This window comes from Neltuma alba, unplaced genomic scaffold, assembly GCF_004799145.2.
Source record: "Neltuma alba isolate B1F8T4 unplaced genomic scaffold, ASM479914v2 tig00002140_pilon, whole genome shotgun sequence".
In the NCBI taxonomy this organism is placed as follows: Eukaryota; Viridiplantae; Streptophyta; class Magnoliopsida; order Fabales; family Fabaceae; genus Neltuma; species Neltuma alba.
Genome location: NW_021632753.1, coordinates 3,881 through 31,119, shown reverse-complemented (window position 1 = coordinate 31,119; position 27,239 = coordinate 3,881). Strand labels below are relative to the sequence as shown.

The 27,239-nt window shown below is 37.5% G+C and overlaps 2 protein-coding genes and 2 pseudogenes across 4 annotated transcripts; 2 read left to right on the top strand and 2 right to left on the bottom strand.

Moving 5' to 3' along the window:
• Positions 1–5: 5 nt before the first annotated feature.
• Positions 6–1,103, top strand: LOC114717623 (heat stress transcription factor B-3-like; annotated as a pseudogene).
• A 2,061-nt stretch (positions 1,104–3,164) lies between these two features.
• On the bottom strand, positions 3,165–7,358 carry LOC114717618 (AP2-like ethylene-responsive transcription factor At2g41710; annotated as a pseudogene).
• Positions 7,359–10,504: 3,146 nt separating this feature from the next.
• On the top strand, positions 10,505–12,270 carry LOC114717654 (uncharacterized). Its single transcript, XM_028902868.1, has one exon. It carries the CDS (start codon positions 10,537–10,539, stop codon positions 12,106–12,108), a length of 1,572 nt encoding a protein of 523 aa, XP_028758701.1. The 5' UTR covers positions 10,505–10,536; the 3' UTR covers positions 12,109–12,270.
• A 1,524-nt stretch (positions 12,271–13,794) lies between these two features.
• Positions 13,795–26,449, bottom strand: LOC114717634 (villin-3). 3 transcript variants are annotated; one of them, XM_028902846.1, is made up of 24 exons: positions 26,163–26,449; positions 23,666–23,748; positions 23,344–23,443; positions 22,888–22,956; positions 22,284–22,520; positions 22,022–22,199; positions 21,766–21,898; positions 20,699–20,858; positions 20,473–20,623; positions 20,285–20,385; positions 20,018–20,176; positions 19,412–19,480; positions 19,275–19,343; positions 19,036–19,173; positions 18,792–18,920; positions 18,255–18,402; positions 18,079–18,089; positions 17,822–17,962; positions 17,603–17,728; positions 16,669–16,731; positions 15,981–16,088; positions 15,136–15,397; positions 14,436–14,671; positions 13,795–14,345 (listed from the first exon to the last, which is right to left on the bottom strand). In XM_028902846.1, exons 2-24 carry the CDS (start codon positions 23,719–23,721, stop codon positions 14,232–14,234), a joined length of 2,958 nt encoding a protein of 985 aa, XP_028758679.1. In that variant the 5' UTR covers positions 23,722–23,748; positions 26,163–26,449; the 3' UTR covers positions 13,795–14,231. The 3 variants fall into 3 exon arrangements, with proteins under 3 accessions (XP_028758679.1, XP_028758687.1, XP_028758693.1); XM_028902854.1 differs by having other exon boundaries at positions 23,666–23,736; XM_028902860.1 differs by having other exon boundaries at positions 14,436–14,668; positions 26,163–26,448.
• Positions 26,450–27,239: the final 790 nt, after the last annotated feature.

Below are 27,239 nucleotides of genomic sequence, written 5' to 3'. Positions count from 1 at the left end.
ATGCAAGGAAGTCGAACCCACCACCCTTCTTGTTAAAGACATACATGCTGGTGGAGGATCCCGCCACCAGACGCGACGTCATATCGTGGAACGCTGACGGCACGCGTTTGTGGTGTGGCAGCCGGCGGAGTTTGCCCGCGACCTTCTTCCTACTCTCTTCAAGCACAGCAACTTCTCCAGCTTTGTTCGCCAGCTCAATACCTATGTACGTACGCATATATATAATAATCCAGTGTCTTTATTTTCCCCACGTAATTGCCTTCTTGCCGCTTTCAGTTTTCCTTATCGATCGGATTTAGTTTTTGTATTACTGTGGAGAAGCCAAATGAAAAGTTTAATTATAATTATATCCGGTGAAGAAAGGTAGGATTATGTATTTAAGAAGACACTGCAAGCGTTAATCCACAATTTTGGCCATTTCAAACCCCTGTCGTCTTTGATTGAGTAAAGTACTGGGATTATCATCAATATATTGCTGAGCAACATGAAAAGGATTAAACTTGTCATATGATCGCAGGGATTTCGTAAAGCGGCGACGAACAGATGGGAATTTTGCAATAACAAATTTAGGAGGGGGAGAGAGAAAAACTAAGCGAGATTAGACGAAGAAAGGCGTGGTCAAGCAGGCAACAACAACAACCAGCAGGAACACAAGGAAATCATCAGGAATATTCAGAGGAAGACCAAAGGTCTTCTTCAACCTCTTCGTCTTCTGGTTATTCAACTCTCGTGGACGAAAACAAGAGACTCAAGAGAGAATGGGGCATTGAACTCTGAGCTCACGGCCATGAAGAGGAAGTGCAAGGACCTGCTTGAGCTCGTGGCTAAGCATGCCAAGAAAACCGAGCAGGAAGACGAGAGGCCTATGTTATTTGGGGTAAGGCTCGATGTGAACCAAGGACAGAGACTTGAAGACAGAGACAAATAATAATCCCAGTATTTTACTGCCCCAGTCATGCAAATGAATCCGTCATAGATCATAATATACCATACGTACAGTGTTAAATATAATAATATAATATCGTCTAAGTCAGGAATGAAATTGCTGGCAAAAAACCAAAAAGTCAGGAATGAAATTCAACAGTGAAGACAGTTCAATTGTATCTAGTTTTTATGTGCTGTGTTTTATATCAAACAAATCACATTGTTACGTTATTATACGGTCTTTCATCAGAATTACAAATGTAATAGAGTCGTGATTCTGTTTAATTAATCCCAGTGAAATATAATTGACTGATTTTGATTATTCTCAAGAGATAGGTGATATTTATTTATTTATTTATTTTTAAAAAGATGTGTGACTTTCTACTTTGTGATTCATTATTACACCAATGACTACAATGAGAATTGAAAACATGCTGACAGGGCAAGATTATAAAAGATTTTAACTGCTCCATTTTTATCCCGTCTTAGGGGAAGCGGTTAGTCCAAATTAAATGTCAGTTAAAATCATGTGAACTTCTATTTATGTCATATGGGTCAATTTTCCAGGAGATTATGACTTTTTTTTTTAATGCAACAAAATAATTTCTTAGTAATTATATGACCCGACCGAATCATAAGTTTTGCCCAAAACAAATATTAATTCAATTTTTTCATTAAAAATATTTTAAAACCTAAAAATAAAAAAAACCAACACTTTGCTATTCATTAACACACAATTCTAAAAGTAAAAAAAAAAAAATTTTGTTTTCAAAATCTGACTGAAAAAGGTTATAAACAGGGATGTATCCATGTCGCCCCAAAAAAAGCAAGATTCCTTCGATTCTAATACGGTCGGTTGTTAAAGTCTGGGAAGGGCAGGAATACCTGCAAATGTGATGACGATGGATTCGCCGATTCGAAATTGATATTAATTTTAGAATTCAGGAATAAGACAAGAATTCTGAAGCTTCGCAGTCTAATGATATTAATCTCTCTTAAATATGAGGTTGACATTTAAACTCTCTATAAAAAAGATATTATAAATACTAAGTAAGTAATGAGGGGGAAAAAAATCTGAAGTGTGTTCGATTTGTCTAGCCAATTGCTATTATGGCCTGCAAATTTTGAATTTTGATGTGATCAAATTTAAGCCTTGTAGGATTCCCTACTTTTTCAGAATCGTTGGCGGCCCCCTGAACCTGGACTCTTCTTCCTCTCATGGAAAACGTTCGCTTTTAATTTCCACTTTTTTAAATCCTTCTTCTAATTCCCTTCTAGTAGCAGCCAAATCCAACAACCTTTTCTTCTTCCAACAAAGCAAGCAATGCGCACGTTTTCAATCTTTTGTTTTTGTTTTTTTTTTTTTTGTTTTCTTATAGAACCACCGGCCGTCCAACTCTGCAAATCCCAGTATGCATGTGATAGACATAATTATGTGTTTCACTTTGAACCAATGAAGCCAGCGACAAGTCAATTGATATCGATTCAGGTCATAATAAAAATAGATGTGGTGTAGTTTTGTAGGAACTATTTAGGTCTCGTTTGATACGAAGTATTGAAAATGAGATATTAAGATTGGGATTGCAATTGAAAAGAAATCATTAAAATATCCCTTCGGTCTTAAATATAAACCCTTATATTTAGGACCGGAGGAGTAGTATTTAACATGAATAATTGCTTATTATATGAGAATTAGGTAAACCTATAGAGGTAGGATTGAGGAATACCACTTCCCCCATGATATTCTCTAATCTGGCTAATCCTATATAACAAACAATTTCTTATATTAAACACTCTTTTAATAAATTTTTTCAATTGCAATTCTAATCTCAATACCTTATTTTTAATGCTTCCTACAAAACGCTACCTTAGGGTGCAAGTGAAAAAAAGAAAAGGAATTAGTGAGAGGTCAAAATTGAGAGCAGAAGTCAACAAAATGAAAGGTTTAATTTGATGGAGGGCGAAAAGTAGGAAAGCATAGAAGGAGGATTTTTATGTTTGTACTATCTTCGTATTGATTGCTAACGAAATGGGAGGAATCAAATTGCAAGAATATTTCGTGATTTTGAAATCTGCATGGTGTTTGTCTGGCTGATCACTCATAAATTCAAAGGCGAAGACTTTATCCTCAACCACAACGTAGAATTTTCCCCACAAACCAAAATTTGTTGGCTTCAAATTAACTTCCTGGTACGTATCCGATGATTAAACTTCAAACCATTGCTCTCTTGGCATGTATCTTACGTTGCGAACGAATCAAATATGACATAGCACTGTCTAACTCAAACAAACAAATCAAACATAAAATAAAATTGTCTAATATACTTCTTCCTCCCTCGTACGTTCTGTACATGAAATCACCCTCTTCGATACCGCCTGCAAAAACTTGACAGCAACATATCGCAAGAAATGATTTGTTATAACCCTATATATGTCATCTATGTATAGAGCACTGAGCACAGTAATCTTTTATGTCAAAGTTCCTAGTTTGTGTATCACAATAAGCATGCATAGTTCAGGGCTTCAAGCCATGGGGGCATTTTCTCAGACCATTGAGCTAGTCAGACACTTGGATCTCTCGTTCTGTATGAAGATCTGAACAGACGGAGCCCTCCCAATTATGTTACTCAGTTCTTCAGGAACTCGCTATTCTTCACATCACAAATCCTTTCAAAGGGAACTTCCATTCAGTCCTCCGGCTGGAAGACGCTATAAGATGAACTGGCCTCAGTCTTTGAAACCTGCAAATGAGTCCACATGTTTTTGGTGGTATGAATCCACACAGAATGTAATGAGTGACTCTTAAATGACCTGGGGAGAAATTGACGAATGGAAATATATCACAACTGTTTTGTGTTACCGACTTCTAAACATTTGTTGTCTTAGCCATTTCATTACTGTCATTCGTCAGATAGTTTCCATTCCGAACAGGTAATTGAATGAAAATCAGTAATGAGTCTAGAATTACTGACATTTGGTGGCTATGCTATTTCAGAATTTACCTATCTAGAATTATTCCTCATATACCCGTCAAAATGCAGAAACAGAACCATTTAAGATGAATTCCAGAAATATAATCATTAATCAGCATCAAACGACAAATAACATTGTAGCTAGTACTAACAGCACAAGAAAATAAGGCTTGTAAACATGTAAAGAGATGATCTTTAAAACATATATTACGGCGTTGAATGAAATAATGTTCTGAAGAAAACAAATTCATTCAAGTAAAGTACAATAAAAATCTACCAACCTCAGCATTACGGGGAAGGCCAGCAGGAAGCATAGGAGCAAGAGACGTCCAGAGAAGAGGATCTACTAAGGGATCGATAGTACTACAAGCAGTCAAAAGGGGTGCAGACAAGAATGGAGCCAGTGGGTTGTAAACATTCTTTTGAAGAGACAAAGCCCCACTCATCCCCATTACAGATTCAGGTCCTTCATTGCCGCCATCATGATTTGATGATTTCTCCACAGCCTTGCCACGGTCCAACTTATCAATGCCATTTTTGTTTTCATTTTCATTAGGGTCAGTGCTATTTCCCTCTCTCTTTGATGCGTTCTCTAGCAAGCTCTTGTAGGCAGCTGATCGAGACAAGATACTTAAAGCAGAAACTGAAGGATTTTTATGCCTTTTTTCATCATGGGACGTGCCTAACCGTGGCATCTGATATGGTTCAGTAGGTCGTGTTTGCTGTTCCAATGTTCTGAGCTCACTGCCATGGTCTCCTCCAGCAAAACTACGGTTTTTTTCTTCTGATAATTTTGTTCCAGTATCAGCTTGGCGACTCTTATTAGATCCCCACCATTTAATGTAACTCGTTAAATCAGTTTTTCTGTCCACACCGAAACCACTTAAATATTCACTTTCTGCAGCTGAGTCGTCACCTGTACCTTTAATATTACAGAGCAATAAGATGGTAGTGATCTAGCAGATAAAACTGGTGAAATCAGTTGAATTCATGCAAGCCAAAGAATCTAGTTTAATTTTACCATCAAAGACGCGGTTTCTACAAATTAGGTTTGACAGATGATTGCTTGAGCACTAAATATGATTAGGACTTACCATAATGTATGCTATTGAAGTAGTCAGATCCAGCCATGCGACCATATGATGGCTCCCATCGACTAATTTTTTTGTACCATCACATGCAATATGAAATGCAGAATTAAAATTAACAATCAAATCCGTGTCGGGCACCATAAATGTGCAGTGACGAGCATTAAAATTCAAAGTGGGTGATAGAAAGCATATAAAGCAACATTTCTGTTTGAAAACCATTATAATCTACTCTCTAGCGGAGAATAAACACCAGTTTACAAAGGATATGTTTGGCTATGTGGTTTTCATGCATTTGGCATCCTTCAAGATGGATCCACACCTGGAGAGTCCACGATATTTTGAGATTCCTCTAGAAAAGCCACTGCTCTTCCTGCAGAAAGCATCACATGTTAGCAACGCAGTTGAATTCCTGATAGGATATATTTGGTGAAGTGTGTGTGTGTGTATATACCGTCGTAAAGACGCTAGGTATTCTTCTCTCGAAAAATTCTGCATTTCTTCAAGATCTCTTGTATAATCAGACACCTGCAGTACGAAGATCAAAACTTGATGCAGAAATTATTGTATATACCAGAAGTAGAACATCTTGTCTTCCTCCTTCCTGCCGAAGGCCACCAGATTTAAGGTATTTAATTCATAGGTTGGTTATTATCAAAACGTACATCTTAGAAAAATTAGACACTGCGCATGTCAACAGGCCACAAATAAAACGAGTATCTGATTGTGTCTATCAGAAGAGAATAGCATGTTTGCACTTTTCTTGAAAAATAGAGCACTGAATTTGTTAGATTCATACCACAAGTCAATTCAGAGCAAAATAGAGTATTGTGCAAGTAATGTCTCAGGGAAAGAATGCATTGTAAATGCTTTTTTTTTTTTTTTTTAATTGGGGTAAAGATTGTAGACACTACACTTAATAGTCCCTGAGCAAAGTGGCAGTTTTCAATTTCAAATTCTGGTCATGCAACGCATCTTTTGATATCAGAAAATAAAGTAAGAAATGAATAGACATATGACCCTTTTGGCCTAAAAAGAAAAAGAAAAAGAAAAATAGACACAGCATTTCTTTCTCCCCCAATGAGTCCTGCTGTGAACATAACCATCCAAGCACTTATCTTACTGGAAAATTAATAAGAGTCCCTGGACCCCAATATTTTAGAGCAGCAAGGTCATAAGCTCTAGCCGCAGCCTCTTCATCATCATACGCGCCTGCATAAACGCCATCAAGGGCAATTATCATAATGAATGGTGCAGCAACTTCAAGAAGGAATAAGAGGACGAAGCCAACATACCCAAGTAAACTGGCATCACCAATGAATTATTGTCCAACATATCCATGCCCAGTGCACAGCAAAATAACGAGATTATGTAAGTGACTATAGGATTTTGACCCAAAAAAATGTAAGTGACTATAGGATCATAAGAGCGTGATATTCAAGTGTGTTTACCAATAACTTCGTACGTGTGCAAGTAATTAGAAAGAGACGGAAAAAGGAAGGCAGAAGGGGGGGGGGGGAGACCTTGCTTTCCTTTCTTGTTCTGATTTTGGTTCCACGTGCTCTTATCCCAAAGATGTGCTTCATAACGACCTGTCCATCTATGCCTGATAATTCACGACACAAGAACAGTCAGTCCATATTTCAGAAAAGCTTCCACATCTCAAAAGCAGAGCCGATACAAGAGATTCAAAATCGTTAGAAACCAGAGAAACTCAGTCCCATCTGATGACACAGAACAGACACCAAAACCGGATATAGCAGATGAATGACAGCATACGATGAAAAGAAATTTTGACGTATAACCTTAAGCTTTGTGACGTGGCACACATGACAGTATTTGTCAGTTACCGTTCTGTTTTATGCTCACTTTCCCATTTAATGAAAGAAAATGAAAAGGGAAGTAATCTCTGAAGAATTAGACATGATTACAAATCAAGAAAACGTTACGCGATTAAGCAAGAAAGGTGAAAGGGTAGGACCAGTTTGGCAGCCTATGAGTGAGAGAAAGCAAAGGATAAACGGACCTGGTTACACCACGATATATGGAGCTGCGTTTGCCGGCAGTACAAGGGGGCATTTTGCTGATCTCTCTTTGGCCGTACATCCTCTCTCTTTCTTCGGCTTCTTGAAATCCCTGTATGAAAACACCTGATCGTTGTTGATGGCTGCTTCCGAAGTCTCTGGCATGGCACAGCCAAGCTCGGGCTTGGCAGGAGGATCAGAGGAAGAAGAAGCCATGGATAGAATTCAAGCTCAGTCCAAGAAGGGAGTGAGGATTTGGGTTAGATGTTATGGGGGGAGTCACAGTGGAATAGATAACTCCAACGACAGGGTTCAGTCAAGAGACAGGAGAGAGGAAGGAAGGAAGCTAATTACGGATGTGGCCTTTTGTGGCGTTTCATGTGGCATTCGGGAAGATATGATGTAACGGCTAGGACGTGGAGGGGCAGTAATGTCATTTCGGTGGGGATTTGGAAAGCAGTCAAAGTGGCATAAATATGAGGAAGGGGCATGTTGGGTGCCACATGTCTTGGGGGCGTGAAGCCAAGGTGCTGCTAGCCACCTGCTCACTTTCATGACTGCATCTAATCTAAAAGGCATCCTAGAATAGTGTAGAGAATTTTTGTCACATTAATTTAAATATATTCTTCTTTGATTCTATTTATAAAAGACTTCTAGTATGTTTTTATAGAATAAAAAAAATCTTTTTTTTGTTAGCAGATTAAAAAAATCTTAAATTTATTAATTTTATTTAATAATTTAATAATTTTTAATTTTATCCCTATTTAATATGCATTATATCTCATATAAACAAAGTCAACACAATAATAAATGAGAGGTAAAATTATACATCCATACGAGAAATTTCTCTCAGTATCCTATAAATAGGATAAAAAATATATATTCTTTTTTGTTCTATAAATAAAACCAAAAGAATATATATTTGTTTGATTTTACGTGGAGTGATTGTTATGATGGAGTTTTACTATTGATAAGATATGGTAATAAGTAAAGGTCGGGACGGCGGTGGGAAAGCAGGAAGTGGTAAAAACAAAAAACAAAAGGGATGAGCATGATTGAGATTGTAATGGGAAAAAAAGGGTAATTTTGAACAAGCCAAGCTACGGATTGGTCGCACCACTCACACAACATTCAAACTCTGTAAATGTATTCCCTCTCGTGCTTCCAAATTCCAAACTCCAACCTCTCTCTCCTCCCAACATGCCCTCAAATTTAATGCCCTCGGGAGGATGCCCTACCCGTCGAGACCGACGTTCTCTATCCGCGATATCTGTGACTATGGATAGGGACTACAATATTTGGGTTAAATTATATATATTATTTCACTAATACCCGTGTGTTATTATTTTTATACTTTTTGTTTTAATCATTTGCATTGAAAATTATTTTATTGATAAAATTCTTATTTAATATGTGTAATTATTAGAAATAATATATAAAAATTATAATTTTAAGAGAGAAAGTTAATTAACATCTTGCATCTAAATCCAGAACAACCCTATCAGTTGTCTAACTTCATACATTCAGTATTGAAAGGAGTAATATACTTTTTCATGTCCTTAATATAAATAACTTCTTTTTAATTTTACACCTACCGGTTAAAATATTAAAGTTCTCATAAAAATCAATTAGTTTTTAATACTATGCTTGTGATTGTGCTAAACCCAACTATTTAAAAGTCATATTAATTTATATCTCTTCTTGCTATATCCCTATAAATTAAGGAATATATGCAAGGTAAAAATGTGTTAAATGGACAAAATGGACAAAAATATCAGGCTTAATTTGAGGCTTACGTGTGGGCCTATTCACAAGGCCCATGAGGCAACGGCCCACATTCTGACCCGCAATAAACCAACCAATCGCCGTTTGGATTCCATGACGCGCTAAGAATGAGGCGTGGGGGAAGATGGGCGATCACATGGGAGGTGATTGTATTTCTAAGAGCCCAAACCGGGTCTCCATTATGCTCTTGCACATTACTTTTCTCATAACTAGCACTATGTTATTTAATTTTACCTTTCATTTATCAGCAGAGATTTACCCACAAATTATGCTTTGATCCAACTCAAATGAAAAGGGAAAAAATACTTGGTCCTTAGGTCGGTAGGCCCTGACTAGCATTGTGTTATTCTGGGACATTTTAAGAGACAAAACCCACATTAAAGCAAGGGCATTCCTGTCTCTTTGCAGTAGGACTCCATCTGCATGGCGTGGTTATTGTCACCGCTCATATTACTCTAAATTATGAGAATACCGTATTTTGTCTTTGGATGCGCCAATGAAAAAAATTAATCAAACTATATGAAGTTCTTTAAAAAGAAGTAGACGAAGGTTAAAGAGAATACTTAATAAAGTTATCAAACTTAATCTTTCAATTAATAATATATTTGAAGATTTGACTTTAGATGGAGCTCAATGATGTCGTGTGATTTATGTAGCCAACTCCACCTAATGCGGCATCATATGAGAATACCATATTTTGAATGTATCACTTCGCCGACATGCTTCATAAAACAATTCCGAAATTGTTAGAACCGAAGCTTGTTTGGCACCGTTTTGATGCCGCGGAATCTTGTAAGTAAGGAGGTAGGAAGTTTCTGCGCCCAACAGTACAAACACAAGACGCAGACATGAAATAAAGTGGAGCGAGGCAATGATGAGTTGTAACACCCCCTTTTCTGTCTAGTGGAAGCTTCCGCTGTTTGAAAATGCACAATTCATTATAAATGCTTCTAATCAACACTCATATCTTAATGCGTTACTATATTCATAACAATGAGGTATATATTTATGTGATATGCATATTTTGACATGCACGTATGTGAAATCTAAAATCAGTTGTACTGTTTATGATTTGAATTAGTGTAACTCGGTGCAAGTTTATATTGATATATGATCAGTGATTAATTAATACAACCCAGGTATTTGTGAGACGCTAGAGGAATTCATTAAATTATGAAAAATAAAAAATGTGCTTTTGGGGCATTTTATATTTTAGAATATTGATGAATGGTTATCACATTGACAATCAATATACTCTACAAATTGCCATACTCTGTATGTGTGTGTGTGTGTTTTTTTTTTAATAATTTACTCTCACTCCCCTGTCATGTCTGTTATTGCTTCGTTGGAAACGTAAGAGTATGGGGAATGCATGGCCTGCATCAAATGAAATCTGCTTCCCCAATATTCTATTTTCAGAATTGGATCTCAACGCTCTCTTGCCCTGCTCCTGGCTGCTCTCCAATTTCCACCGGTTCCTTCCTATTTTTGTCGGTTCCCTTCCATTGACCCTTCCCCTTCCAATTCCTCTTCTCTAATTTCACCCTCCCCTTTTTTAATTCCTTCTCAATCTGGAACTAACGCCTTTCATTTCTTATACTGTTTTTATTGTCCACTTCCCGCGACGTTGCTTTGGGTCCTGCAACGTGCTGTAATAAGACCTGCTCCTCCTCCATTTACAGTAGTCTTTTTAAAATGATGGAAAAGGTGGAGGAGGTCAAATGAGCCACTAGAAAAAGCGTCATGAATCATTCCTTCTCCGAGCATGAATACGAGACACAGGATACACATATCTTAACAGAATCGTCGCCTGCCACACAACCAAAGAGAGATTCGGGGTTCTGGGCAAACGCTAAGGCTAAGGGCATGGGTCTCCTCTTGGTATTCTTCCCTGAAGAAAGCCCCCCAGTTGCCGACAAAACTAAGTTATTTTCCTCACCTTCTTCTTCGCCTCCTCCTGCTTCTTCTTCTGTCAAGAGACCCAATTCCATTCGCATTTTTTCCACTGCTCAATGCATCATTTCCATCTGCGCTCTTCTCCTCTTCACCACTCTTGTTTTCTTCACTCTATCTACCATCGAACCTACGGCCCATCGTCGATTCTTGTCGGAGAAATCTCCCATTATTCACAATCCCACTGCAGAGCCCAAAGCCAGCGGTTGGTTCCCCAAATTGGGAAAATGTGCCTCCAACAGCGAGCATCTTCCTTCGCCCGCTCTGCAACGGATGGGTACTCTGTACAGGAGAGGAACCAGAGCCATGAAAGATCTCGTTGTGGGTCACGTGGCTGCCGACACCACCGACGAGGAGTTTCGCTTGTTTCTCAGAGTTTTGCATAGGTCAGGCCTCACTGCCAGCGCCGACGTCGTTTTCATGTTCGATTCTGCTTCCTTGTCATCGAGATTCACCCCTATTATTCAGGAGGAGAACGACTCGTTCTTGTCACTCATTCAACACTACACTCAAATGAATGTGACCCATCCTCACAAGAACCGGAAATCTCCCAATTTCGATGCTACCAGGTTTCTCAAGATGGTCAAGAAGGGGACGGAAATCGCGGAGCCATTGTGGGGTGCGAGAACTAGAAGTAATCTCACGAACCCGGAAACAGGGAATGGCGGATCAGAAGAGATCGTCCCTCTGTTGAGTTACGGGTCGGTTCTCAGATTTGACCCGGAGGAGCTCGATCCGGAGAACTCGCTGGCCGGGTTCCTAAACGACGTCCCCCTGAGTTTGAGAAGATGGGCGTGCTACCCGATGTTGCTCGGTCGGGTCAAGCGGAGTTTCAAGCATGTAATGCTCGTAGACGTGAAGAATATGGTAGTGGTGAAAGACCCGCTGGGAAGAGTCAGGAACCGGAGCCCCGAGACCATTTTGTTACATAGACATCCAGAGAGTAGTAGCTTTAGCATGACGCAGAGTAGGAACAACTCGGAGAAAACTCAGGGAGGCGGACGAGTCAACCCGGCGATCATAATGGGCGGAGGGAAAGGCATCCGGCGATTATCGAACGCGATGCTCACGCAAATTGTTCGGTGGGCGATGAAAAAACGCGCGAATAACTCGGTGTCGGAGGCGGCGGTACTGAGTCATCTGGTGGGGAACCGGTTCACGTTGAAGAACGTGAATTTGATAACGGCAAACGAGTCAATATCGGACACGAGATCAGTGGCTGACCCTAACTCAGCTTCTTCCACGTCATTGTGGGATTACGTAATAATTCAACGCGGCCCACATGATCAGAGTCTTAATTCTTTTATTAAGAAGCACATATGCTCGTCTGAAGTAGATTCTTCCCTATATAGAGATTGTTAGCCCTCGACACGTAGAAACAAAATATAACGATTCTTTTTAAGATACTCTTATAATATAAGTTGAGATTTGTATTATGTGATGTAGATCTGGTTCACAGGCGTTGGGCTTGTGTCTTTGTGATGTTACAGCCGCCGAAAAACTTGTGACAAAATTCAGACAACTTATTTATTTATTTTTTTATCTGCTAGAGACAAATACTCATTTTTTAATACTAATTTTTTGTAGGTGTATGTTTTATATAATTTAAATTCTTAGTTCAGCCACTCCGTGATTCAATGGTCACGCCAGGACACTTGTCAAGAGCTGATTCTAAAAAAATTCACGTATTGTGAATTGTGAAGTTGTGATGAGATCATCAAGAATGGGGGGCATTAATAACGACAGGGGGATAGTTGAAATGCAATTTATTAAATTAAAGACAAGGATTGGCGCGACGTGATCCTGTACAATTGGACTTTGCGATGCTCACCACGTAATAACTCAATTAATTGCACACGGGAAATATGCCAGGTCAAAAAAAAAAAAATCAATGTGCTAATTTAACTGCTTACAAATACACTTTACATAAATTGAGATAATTTTTTTATATACTTATCTTGTACTCCCTCAATTCCTTGTTATAAAATTTATTTAACTATATTACATAGTTTAAGAAAACTACTAAAATTAGTTAAAAGTAATAAATATATTAAAAATATATTTTTTTAAAAAAATATGCCCTTATTTATAAGTAGGTGTGTGTGAGTGAAAAAAATATATGGAAAAAAGATAATATGAGAAAGTATATTAATTAAGCATAAAATAGATAAAAATGCATTTATTGTTTAGATAAATTCAAAAGGAATCTTATAAATAGAGACAAATCAATTCAAAAAAATTAAATCTTATAATAAGAGATGGAAGAGTATGTCCTAAATCAACATTGCTTATAAACCATTTCATTGAAAATTAAAAAAGGATGAATTAAACTTATTTTTCTTCACTAACATAAAAAAAGGCAAAAGCTTTATAACTTTTATATAAAGTGATTTTGAACCCTCGAGTTTTGATATTAACATTGAAAATAATGCAAGCATATATATACCAATAGATTTTTAGAAGTAGTATTTTTCACCAGCTAGACACGAAACTATGACTTATTTTTAAAATTTTATGCAATAAACATATTCATGAAAAGTTAATTCTTTAAAAAAAATTAAAAAATTCCATTGTCAATATATTAAACTTAATTATAATGAGACAAACTTTTTGGCTTACAGAAAAGACATATTCCTTCGATTTTAAATATAAGACCTTTACTTTTCCGGTCCTAAATATAAAATCTTTATCTAAACCCTTATATAAAAATCTTATATTTAGGACTGGAAGAATATGTCTTTTAAAAGATTATCGCGCAATTTCAGGGCAAGAAAGTTGCATAATTAACGCATAACTCACGAAATTTCGGGCTTGGGAGTTACAAAGTACAACGCTTCGAACTGTTCTTTTCACCTTGTGAACTCTAATATACTTTCTAGACGCCGGCATCGTCAAATCGGTTATTGGGTCAATTAAGCATTTAATGAATTAATGCTTTAAAATTTAAATGCATTTTCTCATGAGCAACGAGAGCCAGCCCATAAACGGAGGGAGGATAGCCAGAGAACAAGAAATATACAATTCATGGGGATGAAAATGAATAAAGAATTCAAAATCACAACTAACAACCCAGCAAAGTTTCATTCTTTATAGTTTATATGAAAAAGCAGTACATATACACCCGCCCCCCGGACCAATAACAACATGAATAAATCCATGTATTAAAATTACAAACCTGATCAAATGAAAGAATGGAGCTGTCCACCGTCTTCATAGCTACAATATGTGAACATCATTACGCGAGGCAAAACCAATTTCAAAGGAGAAACTAAAACTCACTCTCCAGGCAGTATCACAATCAATTCCGATACTAACCACAGGTTTACATCCATCAAAGGCCAAACAGCAAATTGTTACGCACCGGAATCCAACTTGGAGTTTCAATAATACCACAACCATCCCACAGATAAAAAGTGGATTCCAACAAAAGTATGTTAGGATGCAAAAACAGCAGATATGTATGTCACTCATTGTAATATTCAACTCTAGAACAAATCTGCTTTCCTTTTCTGCATGTCTTGCTTCCATTTTGGCAATTTATAGAATGCTTCTTTTGTCATTCCAAATACTGTGTTGAAGTCTTCATCCGATAGATAGGCCTGAGATACACCAATTCGAGAGAAAAGACTATATATTGACATCACTCCCAACGGAATAAATTAAATCAGCAACGGCAAATCAAGACTAACCTCTCTTCGTTTGAAATCTATTCCAGACACAGGATTAGTAGATTTGGTCTTCAGTTGATCATAACTGAATGTGCTCTGACTACTTTGATTATCATTCCCATCCTCAACATTTTCCTGTTTTGGTTCTGAATCACCATTGCTACCAGTTTCGGTTGCAAGTTCTTCAGTCTCCTTGGCATCTGCAGCTTCCTCAGGACCTTCGGTTTCGGACTGGCCACTTTCACTCTTAGCTTCTGCTACAAGAAATCACACTAGTCAGATATTCCAGAGCACCCGGAATTGGTTGCACAAACAAGAGAAATATTAGTTGCAGCAAAGGGCAGGGAATATTCTGATTTTTTTTTTTTTGGCATCAGCGACACAAGCATGTGATTTCAGAGCCTCCCATTGAAAGGAAAAGGTTGCACGAGTTTTATTTTAGGTAAATGCAGGTTTTGTCATGCAACGAAGAAAACCAGATTTCATATTTTTCCAAATATATGTAAAACGACAATTGCACAAAATTTGCATGTCAATTTGGAAAAAAAAGAAAAGAAAGGATGGGCTCTGCCAAATACTGAAAGAAGCAACCAGTTGTAGCATCACTGAAAATGAGAGGTTCCTTTTGTGTGTGTGTGTGTTGGAGGGGGGGGGGGGGTTGACCAGGATATTTGCGTATAAAGCAACGTCTTGCATGGATAAGAGCCTTATCTTATCTTACCAGAAGCACTACTTTCTGCAACAGGACTGCTGATTGGCCCAACAGGAGAGGAATCAGGTGAGTGCTTCTTCTTCTCAGCAGTGAGAACGTTTGAAAGAGCAGCTACCGCTGCTGCTCTTTGTGATCCTTGACTTGTTCCAGCAGACCTGGGAGCAACAATTCTACCGGCGGATGATGAATTAAATGCAGAGTTCAAGGCAGCTAGAGCTTCAGCTCTTTGTCTTGGACCTCCTTGATTTACTCCGTTCAGTCTATCTCTATCCTGCGCCAGTGAAACTAAAAACAGTTAGAAGAAGGCAAGAAGCACCAATTTTCTTACTATTGTCTTTTCTCCATCTTTTGGAGCTCCACTGGGAATAAATCTATGTTATCTACCCAAGTTCCCCTCGCCCGATCCAAACACCTGAGTAAACCTTGGCAGCAGTAGAAGCACTAATATAATAGGAGACATGATATATTAACAATATTATTCTGTGTCACATTTTTTAGCACCCCAATTCAAGAAGTAAAGGACTGCAATCCCCTGCAGTAATATGTCGCGCATTTAGAAGGGTGGAAGTGCAACAAAGGCCTTCTTTCATCCACCTCTAATTTTCTCTCTTTCTATATCTCTCTTTTTAATGTTACGTTGTGCATTTATTTTCTAAATGCATAGTATCCTAAGCCATAACTAAAACAAAAATGCCAATTCCATATGCTATGCTTGGTGAATGCTCTGTGAAATTGTGATAACACAGCAACTGCTTCATAGGAGTATCTTCTGCTTGTTTGACGATCATCGATTTATAATCAATAATACCGAGAACGAAAATGCTAATAACTCATCTATATGCAAGTTAACATACCGTGCTGGATGTTCTGTCAGAAGGTGAATTAAATGCAGAAGATAAGGCAGCTAAAGCTTCTGCTCTTTGTCTAGGTCCTCCCCCTTGACTGGATCCATTGGACTTATCCTGTCACCAAATCCAACAAAGCATTCTCAAACAAATACAAGACGAAACTGTTGAAATAATGAAGCCATCAACAATAAATTCACATATGATTTCTAACGCACAGCGTTTTGTGTTTGCAGGGATTGGTGTATCCTAAAGGGGAGAAATGAAATTAGGTCAGTCAAAGGTTATGCACAGAATTACATGTCCTGGAGAAAAATTTTAAGCATTAACACTAAGCAGACAAACTGGCATTTCTTTAAGTAATTAAATAATACGATTTCTTCTTTAAAATCTTCCGCATAGACTTGTCCATTTTACTTCTTATATGAGAACCAGAAATGTTATCCGATACTGACGCCAAACATGAATAAAAGTATCTATTGAACCTCTAAGTAAAACATTTTTCATAAAATGACGGGGCTAGAGAAGCCAAACATGAATAAAAGTATCTATTGAACCTCTTGCACATGAATGAAGTGCTCTGACAATTTCAATTTCTACATCAAGGTATGAACAATAACAAACATACATTCAGTAAGCTGAATAGCATTTATAGTTAATAATACACTCTTCTATTAAATTAGATCAATGCTTTTACCTCTACAGCATGGCCAATGCCGAAAAGTAATGACACCTTTTTCTGGAACGAGTTTCCTTGAGCCTGCAATTCAACAGGAAAATAATGCATAGGTAAAACCTACGTGCTTTGGCCTTTTAACTTAGCTTGTTTAAATGCTTTCTTAAAACTTCATGATCACATCAATCAATCACAAATAGCATGCTAATCCAATAAACTTGAACAATGACCAAGTAAAGCTGTTTCAGACGACAAGCAACTGCTTCTTCTTTTTTTTATTTTGGGGGGGGGGGGGTGTGGGGGGGGTGTTGGGGGGGGTGGTGGTGTTGAAGACAGCAACTAAGGACCATAGCCTTTGCTCTAAAACTCAACCTTTGATTTTAATGTAGGTAGACAGTGTTATATGAGCTTAATATTTTGATTTACGTATCTCATAGAATGAGAGAGATATACATTGATAAAAGAACATTGCGAACCCTATGTTTCATGGAGACTGAGGCAGTTTTGGTTCCTTGATACTTCCACTAGTAGTTCTCCCTTCTAAAATAACTATTTGGTAATATATTGTCAATCCTATGGTCCCGTTTAATACGAAGCATTAAAAATGAAAGGGAAGGATTAGGATTGGGATTAAAAAAATATGTTAAAAAAATATTTAATACGGGTGATTGCTTGTTACTTGGGGTTGGACAAATCTGTCTACATGGATTTGGGAAATACCACCCCTTAATCTGAAAAGACTGCTTATCACTCTATATTATTTTCCATGCTTCACACCAAACAGGACCTATGTTTCATGAAAAGACTATATTATTTTTTCGGGCATATATTGCTAGCAAGCATGTCCTTTACCCTACCAACTTGGACATGCCAAAAATTGCGATGAGTGATAATGATGACTAAAAAATATCTCAGACAAATGATAAAAGGGGAATCCCGACGTTTGAAAACATACAGTAGCTTTTGCATTATCCCATGAAAAGTATGTTGTGAAAAAGCAAGGTTCGTTGCCCTCTGTAACTTTATAGAGCGGTACGTAAGGGGAGAGTCCCTCTAGAGCTGCAGCCCTATCTATATATTTCTGTAGAAAAAAGAGAAAAATCCATAATCAATCATCTGCATCATGCAACATAAGTATGAGAAATAGAAATCTAAAACTCTTTAAAATTTTTACCTGGCCAAATTCGAAAGCATTTTGTTTTTCTTTTGAATCCACAGATTGACCAACCCAAACAAACACTTCAGCATGTGTGTCAAGTATGAGGATATCCTCTGTCAACAGATCATCTTGGGAAAAGTTGTAAACCTCTTCTGCCTGCAGAGCAAATAATAAAATTGAATTTGAAAACATAAAGAACGAAAGTTACAGTTATCAAGTTTCCTAACTCAGAGGTGAAAATTGACATAACGAGGTCTCAGCAACGAACTCACCTGAAACTTTCCTGGTGAATCCACATGGCCAAAGAAGAAAACAAACTAACATTGGTTAGAACATTCAAACTGTCCCAACCATAACTCTAATAAAACATATATCAGTATATAAACTAGCTATTACATAACAACATTATGTTGGGAAAGCACCAGTAGAATGTACCCAAAAACAATACCTTTGCTTAATGAAAACGTGAACAAATGTGGATCTCTAACGGTTTCATTAGTGGCTTTTTTGCTGGTGAAGCTCTGTTTTCCTCCAAGTGCAAACCAAAAGGCTGAACTTTCTGTCCCTTCCTTGGCATGTTTTATTGCAGCTCCTGGCTGAGCAATGACAAGTAGCACATTGCTCACAAAGTTAGCAACCTTTTGAATCCACTAGAGGAATAATGCAGTTCATAGATGTGTAATGCAGTTAGGGAATAACCAGAAGTGCTGTAGTCAGAGTCACTGTGAAATGTGATTGACCATTCATCGCAAAATAAAAAGTGTAGTAGTGTACAGTAGAGATATGAAAAACATTTTCAAAAGCACATATTCTAATGGTTAATACATAACACAGTCCTTTATTCAGGGTCCATATTTATTATTCACTACATATATGAACTCCCAAGAGTTTGAGATAATTGGGTTATGCTCTAATTATGCTCTAACTTCCGGTATTACCTGAGCCATTTAGTCTAAATCCCAAAAATTCGAGCCAAACAATGTACCTTCAAAAACTCAGCAATTTTAGCTGCCAGCTGCTGCTGTTCAAAAGAACATTGACTTCCATGCCAAGTGAAAACTGATGAGCCAGATTGCAGCAGGAAACACTCAGTAGAATTCAATGATGTTCCCACCTGAAAAAGAATACCACAGATGATATAATGCAGCAAAAAAAGACTAGCATGAACGGAGAAGCTCGTAGAACTTTCAATACGATGTGATAAAATGAAGAATTCAACGGGGACATACTGCATCAACTTGCACTGCTTTATTATTATGTATTGAAGTTCCAGAAATTCGAATAAGTGCAATACTTTCTGCCGTGTAAGTCTCATCTTGCAAACCTTTCTCTGCTATTAATTTTTTGTAACCAGAACTCAAGCCTCCCTAAAATGGATAGAGGTCAATCAAAATCATTAGAGTCACAAGTTTTAGACTACATACGTTACAAAGAACACAATATACTATTGCACTAAGAAACGTAATACCTTAAGGACCACCATAGGCTGAAAGAGTGCAACAAATTGTGGTGGCTCTTTACCTTCAAATATGCGACCCTGCAAGAAAGTATTTCAATTAAAAAAATTTCCAATGTATTATCCAATTTTACATTAAGATTACAAACCTGAACAGGTCTACCCTTTAGTGAGTTGGACATGGTATTGGCCAATCGAGCAGCCATCCTTTGGTCTTCCTGTATCAGGAATAAAGCCAAGTCAACTTCTAGATAGGCATAAATTCTCAAATCTCTGGCAACCAAATAAGAATAACATAAATTAATAAAATTCAAGGACAGTCCATAGCAACCTTAGATAACTTCTTGTCTCATTACGACTGTGGATAATCGCTCTACAGTGGTAATTATTGCAAATATTTCTAATTATGTTCTTCGTTGTAGAGTTGGTAACTAAGCTAGTTTTCTTCTTTTGGTTACAAAATTAATATGAAGACTTGTGAGGATTCTGCTATGAAACATTACAAAAGAGATCAAACACAATAGCCATTGCATGTTATATGCAGTGATACAGAAAGTAATCCGAATAACTCTATTGCAGATATGCTGCCTCCCATTAAAGATGGGGGAAAGGCACTTTATGGATTTTTCTGATGTAGGATTATAGAAACATTTTCAATCACAAATCTGGATTAGGAACCAACCAAAATTTAGTAAGAAATAACATATTACAATTTGTGTAACATTTTATCTTAAACGGGGAATGAAAGAAATCACCTCAATGCTATCTTTACCAAACCAACAACACAAGAAGTAGTCTTCCTTCCTCTCACCAGAGTGGTAAGTATACAATACTATGTAACAATCTCCACTGTAAAACTTCCCAATATCCTCCTTAGGCAATGGATTCTTGGCACTTCCATTGATTAGCCATACCTGGAAAATCAAAGGAATATCACGTTTAAAGGTATCAATTCAGTTAAGCTAGAGAAACTATGCAAAATATATATATATATATATATATATATATTTATATAAGCTCACCTCCATCTTTCCACCTCCTTCAAGCAGAGGTGGAATTTCCTCATTGACTGGTGTACTTTTCGTCATCCCCTTGACACCCATACCTTGTTGCTTCAGCAAAGCTAGCAACACATGAAATCCCTACTTAGTATGGCAAGTTATACACAATTGCTTGTACAAATTACAAGTTAAATGACGGGGCAGTCTACCTGCAACTTTTCCTCTCCCTTCCTCAGCGCCAGGAGCAGCAGATCCTGATGGCCAAGTATCAAAGTTGGACTTGAACGCATGTGTCTCATAACCTTGAATAATTCTGGTTATCCGGGTTGACTTTGGCCTACTTTGACTTGCAACAAACTCCTGGAGATATTCCCACAGTTAACAGAATTCACTTTTAACTAACAGGTGAAGCTTTGGATGTTACTGTGTCACTACCTCAGCAGCTTGGCATGCCGCTTTTCGTTCTTCGACTTGTGTTACTCGGCCAACCCAGACAAACACCTCCGCACCACAGTCCAGCAAATAGCATTTGTTATTCTCCAACAGTGATTTAGATAGTTCACCTTCAACAGGTTTGATCTCGCCATCAGCAATACTGCAAGGACAAGTCGAACAACGTTAATCATCAGCATGCAACATTGTCATTAGCCAGCTAACACCTGCTCATATATTCACCAGAGGGCATACAGAGCATACACTTTAAACGACTCTATACAAGCACAAGTATTCAGGTAAAAAGACAGAGAAACGAAAGCCTTAGATTTGGAAGGTAATATGTTTAATAGATGACACAAATTGTATCGTAAGACATAAAGTAAGAAAAGAAAAGAAATAAAAATGTGTTCCATCTGAACTAATTCCCCAGAAAGAAAGAAACCTATCAGTCATGCAAGAACCACATGATTTCTTTACATGACTTTAACTAACCGCAAGCATTGATTAGGAGTTAATTGCAGGATTAAGACTGAAGTGGAAGAAGGAGAATAAAAAAGAGTTCACAAAGTTTTATACCCTCACACAATACACACCACCATCTGGACATCCCTGGAGCAGGCAGTGCTGCCCCAGAGAGTTAACTGTATATCTTTCTATATGATCAAGTAATTTATAATATTTTATTTCCTTTCATCTTTGATCTGATTTGAAATACCAAATCATTGGGGCCTTGCAGAAATAATAAGCTTTATATGGTAGTCCAGAATACATTCCTTGACTTTGATTAATGACATGAATTGATCTAGGTTAAAATAGCTGCCATGGGGTTTGATCCCTGGCCATGTGTATGGGAAAAAAATCTTGCTGGGCCTGGGAAAGGCAAGATCCACTTCTGTTATCTTTACATCTCAAAAGGCATTAGCCCTAGGCTGTCAGTTGGGGACACCCTTGGTACCCACAAAAACGAAGAAGATGAAGAAGCTGCTAGCATCCATTATCTACTATATGATCCCTTTCAAACAGGAGTCAGGTAGATGGAGAACAAGAGGATGAGGAAAACATCGCACCAATAAAGTTGAGCAGGAGTAGTCTCTGGAATAATATCATCCTCGCCAATGACCTTCTTCCCAATGGGAGCAAATCCACCGAAGAGAACCCAAAATTCACCTGAATCTGACTCAGTATCCAACTTTCCATCATCTGCAAGGCAGTTAAAAACGCACAAAGAATCAGAAGACGTAAAGACTAAGCTTCCAAAGAACAGGAATGCAGAATTATACAATTACTTAGTCAACAAGTATCAGGGAAAACAGATGTCCTTACCAACAATTGCAACATCACATTTCCCCTCATGATATTTTTCCTTTAAATACTGGGTTACTTCCAAAGCTTTGGCTCTTTCCTGAATATTTGAATTTGCCCCATTGAATTGATAAATCTTATTCTGAGTGTCAAGGATAAATACATCATCATGGTTCAGGGAAGACCGGGCAAAAGGGACCTGCACAATAAAATTGCTAATTACACACACAGTCAGATGAATGTTAACCAAATCTATGAAGTTCATGTCAAAAGAATTCTCTGCCTGTTTCATCCTGACAACTCGTTTTCCTTTGCATATGTACAAGCGTGTTTCAAACACTTCTTCTTCAGGTTTTTTAAACCCAGATGCAACACCTCCCTCTAGTGGTATTATACATGGTTTAAAGTACGACAAAAATTTGTCAGATTCATGGCCTTGGACTTCCCTATGCTGCACCGCACGTCCTCCAAGAGCTGCATCAAGTTCAACAGCTTTGATGGCAGCTGCCCCTGCCTCATCCTACAAGAATGGTCACAAATTAATGTCAAGAAAAAATTATTCTCCCCCCCCCCCAAAAAAAAAATATAGTGGTCCCAAAATTTCCAAACAGGAATGTGAACCATTTAAGCCTAGACCCTCCCAAGATAAAAGCTTAGTATTCAGATCATCTGAATTCTTCTTTGAAAGAATTAGAACAAAATGAAACTTGATAGAAAACAAGAGTACATCATAAAAGTAATCACCTTTGTGTTAAATGCAACTTTCCAAGGATCAAACTGTTTTAGAAACCTCTCGCTAAAATTTTCTATTCAACTCTCCATGAAAGAAAGGTCTGATGGAAATTGAAGAAAGAAAGAGCATGAGGAAAGGCAAGGTCAAAGCTTACCTGACTTGTATCCTTTCCAAGCCAGAAGTGTATATCATATAAATAAGTGCCTCCTTTGCCTTGTGTTGTCTGTAAATATACTGAAAATGAGCATCCCAAAATAGAGATCTATGGCCCATCTTCCCATAGTAGGAATTAAGCCATAGGCTTCAATCTATCTCGTCATCGGAGTACGAACTGTGTTATACTTATATATCATGCCACATGTTCTCTTCTCTTGGAATAGAAGTTAAAATTTGTATTATTTTAGAAGCCATTAGAAATTTTCCTTATCTATTTTACTGTGAGCATGCTTACATAAAGAACAGTAATATGATTATTGTCTCTACGTTGTATCAGGAGATATAAAGAAAATTATGGACATTATGATAGCATATATAGAATAACTGTTTTCAGAACATTCAGTCTCCAATTTCACAAAAATGAATGATAAGGGAAAATTGCCATAGCCCACACCTGCAAAATGATGTATGAATCTCCCGTGTAGAACTTTCCATGCTCAGATTTAATCAACGGAACTGGCTGGAAATTCTCAATCCTCCATATTTCAGTCCCTCTATAACAAGTCAAGTATAAAACCTCTCAAAGAATAGGGTAATTCAACAATATAACTTCCATTTTTATAGCAAAAGATTACTTTCATATTGTTTAGCATTCTATGGGCAGTAAATTTTTGCATCAACAACTGAAAAATATTCCCGTGGAGAAGTTTTTAAAAAGAAGAAAAATACAAAACATTCATTTATTATTATCCAGTCAACCCATATATTAAGGATACACTTTCTGACCCACTGCCTGGAATGCAGGATCCAAAACTTTCGTAGAGCTAGACATGGCTGATAATTCCTTCTAATATGATATCTTTCCAGGAAGAACGCCACGTGAATTCCCAAAATTCACCGTACAAGAAAAACATAATTAAGAAAAATAATAAAGAATATACGAGCATGAGAAAAACATATATAACTTGGCAGTTAGAGCAATTGTGTATGCTCTGTAAGGCCATACCAAGCAAACAACTGTCATAATTAAGTTCACAAGTGCGACAAATAACAGAAACAATAAAATTTCACAAGATATGTCACGATGGATGTAATGTCTGTGTCTTTGTTATCATCATTAAGGTGGTGATGCAGGACACATGCGCAGATGAGCACGCACTAGGACCAAGAATGGGTAATGCTTGCAGATTAGATCATCCCATTATTTGTCTTGTTTTAATGTCCAAGTTTCCCTGTGATTTACCAATGGTAAAGGCTTAAACATACGGAATCAGGTTTTATTCCTAGTCTTTGCAGTAAAAGTTATAGGAAGAGCCATGCAAACGTTTGTACTGCTTTCGTTAAGCAGATAATCATATTTATTACCTATAGCAGCAAATTGCTCTCTTCTAAGTTGAGCAATGCAATCAGACCATAGGTGTAATGTCTGGGGTTCTTTTCTAAATTTCTCTAATTTTATCAAATGTCCAGAGTGGATTTCTTTGGCATGCATCTAGAAAATTCGCCCCACCAAACCCAAGTTGACTCTTCCTTCAATTACCCGAAAATCAATAAAACTCAGTAATCTAATTTCACATGTGCCATTGAAATCACCAAAAAGCTGCCATTTGGCCCTTTAAACACCCCTCCTATTGACAGGAAATCACCAGTACTACCACAGGCACCGATTGTATACCCATGATCCACCCTAGACCCAATTAAGTTTGACAAACTTAACATGAGTCAAGCCTTGACATTATCATCTCAGACCTGAACTTATACGGACTTCAGTTCATTAACTGGTCTCGTATGTGTGTCTTCCAGCTCCTACAAGCAAAAAGATATTTGACTTAGACACTGGTCACTAACAAATCACATCATACTTATGGCCATGTTCACCCCTTAGGGACCAATTACTTATTTTCTTTTTTCCCTGCCATTTATTACATTTTTTTTTTCAACCATTGATCATTAATGAGAAATAATTACAAGAATATTCACAGTTAAAATAATTTTGCTTAACATGCTGGATAAAATTGTTTGGATGTTTTTCCCAGGCTGATACGTATCAACACTAAGCTGAACCTGGCTAATTAAGATGGAAAGCAAAGAGCATGTAAATCTCCACCACTTAGGCAGCCAATTCCTGAATTCCAGCAGAACACAATGTGTTGTCAAAGCTGCTTATATGGTCAAACCAACTTGTCAACTTGCATAGAACTAGATTGTACACTTCTTTACTGCTCAATAACGTTGCAAGCTTAGAATGAATGACTTTTAAATGTTTAACGGCAGAAGAGGACGTCTTGAAGGGCTGTCAAACCAATGGCCCTTTAACATCAGGATGATGGTCTCTACAGTAGTTTACCTCGATGAAGAAGTCTATGCCAACAAGTTCCATATCACCAAACAGAACCCATCTATGTCACATTTCAAGGTATTGAACTCTCTAGGCAGCTGTTAAATTTTTGAAGTAACAATACTGGGTAAAAATCACAGCTTGAAAATAACTGACATTCCCTGGTTGCTATGGCGTATAACATCTCCCAAATCCAAGTCATCATATAGCCATATGGATAAAAGGTTTCAGAGTTTCAAATTATTTCAGTATTCTGACATTTGATAAAATATATACAGTACTCTAATGTCTAAGAAGCTCTCTAAGACGCAACAGCTTATGGCAATGCACTGAACGATAACTCGGAATTAACAGACAAGACCTATGGAATTTTGAGCAGTAATATGATCTGAGATAAAAATTTACATAATATGCAGAAATAAATGCAACATTTTAGTTTAATACTAGGAGATCTACTTGATATGTTGCCACAGACGTGAATGGCAAGATCAGCGAGCCCTTTTGCATATTGTTCGTTTAGTCACCTCTGTGTCATTTAAAAGCCAATAGAAAATATGCCAAATAATCGAAGCTTATAATAATATTCAAATCAGGACAAGTGAATACAGGCGAGAGATCTCGCGACAAATAAGCAAACGATAGGAAGAATAATAGATTATCAGAGAGCTGATTACTGAATTAAATCCGAATAAGCGGCACACAATAATAAAAATGCACACCAAGTGATCAAAGAAAATTAAAAGACACACAAGCTCGTTAACGTTACCACAATATCATCTAGCACCGGATCAAACGTATGGTAATGAATAAGAAAAATGATCGGGATAGAATCAGATAACGATTACGGGCAGCAGGAGATCGCCGATCGCAATAGTATTGAGAATTGACCAAAGTAACGGGACACAGGGAACAGTTGTAAGAGGGAATTGACATACCTGAGATCTATCGCTGTGATGATGGGGGATAGGATTGAAGGGGCACAACAGAGATGGGGAGAAAATGGGTAAGGCGAAGGACAAGCTTGTAGAGCTGGCAAAAAAGAGAGAGAAGAAAATACTTGGAAAGAAAAGTGAATTATTGCTCTGCCTGTGCTGTGCGAGTCTTCTCTCTCCAACTTTTTAGCCTTTTAAGATTTGTAATTCAGATAGTTGGGAGAGAGAGGGAGGGAGGGAGGAGGGAGAGTTGCAGGGAAGAAAAAGAGAAGCGGTATGAATGAATTATGACGAAGAAGAAAGAGTGATGAAGAGAAAAGGAAGTTATGAAGGTATAGCTATCCTCAAGCCACGAGATTGAAGCTTGTTTGGCGAAAGGAAATCGTTATTTAAGGCAACACATCTGTGGCATTGGCATCAGCAATATCAGTGCTTGGATCAACAACATTGGAACATTTCCCCCCCTTGCTTCCATCTTTCTTACAAATTAGTATAAATTTAAATGAAAAAAAACTGGAAAATCATTTGCTGAAATTTGAATTAAGAAGAAATTAAGTGGATAAGAATGCCTTTAGCTTATTGGTTTTGCAATTAAAAGTTTAAATTTTTATACTCACAAAAAAATTTATCTATTTTTTCGGACTTTACAGAACAATTTTTTAAAACTTGTGCTTCTGAATTATATGTTTAAATCCAGGTAAATATTGTTTACAAAATAAAAAAGAAGGACGTCCTCATCCACAATTCCACACGTACTATATAATAAAACCAATTACTTAAAGTCTTGCGAAAGCTATTATTTTATTCCTCCAAACAGAATGTATGGTTAACGTGTTAAGGGAAAAAAAAGGACTGGGCGTAAATTTAATCAAAACCGAAGTAAAATTTACTGAGGGAAATTCGCTAGTTCATTGGCCAAGAAAGCGAGTCAGAGAGTGTTTGGAATGAGTAAACTGTAAAGTGGCAAGGGAAGGCAACTTGAAATTAGGCCGTCTTATTTACAGATTAAGACATCTCAGTGCCGAAAACACACAAGGTGGTCCAATCCACAACCAACGTAACTCCCACCGCCTTAATTTG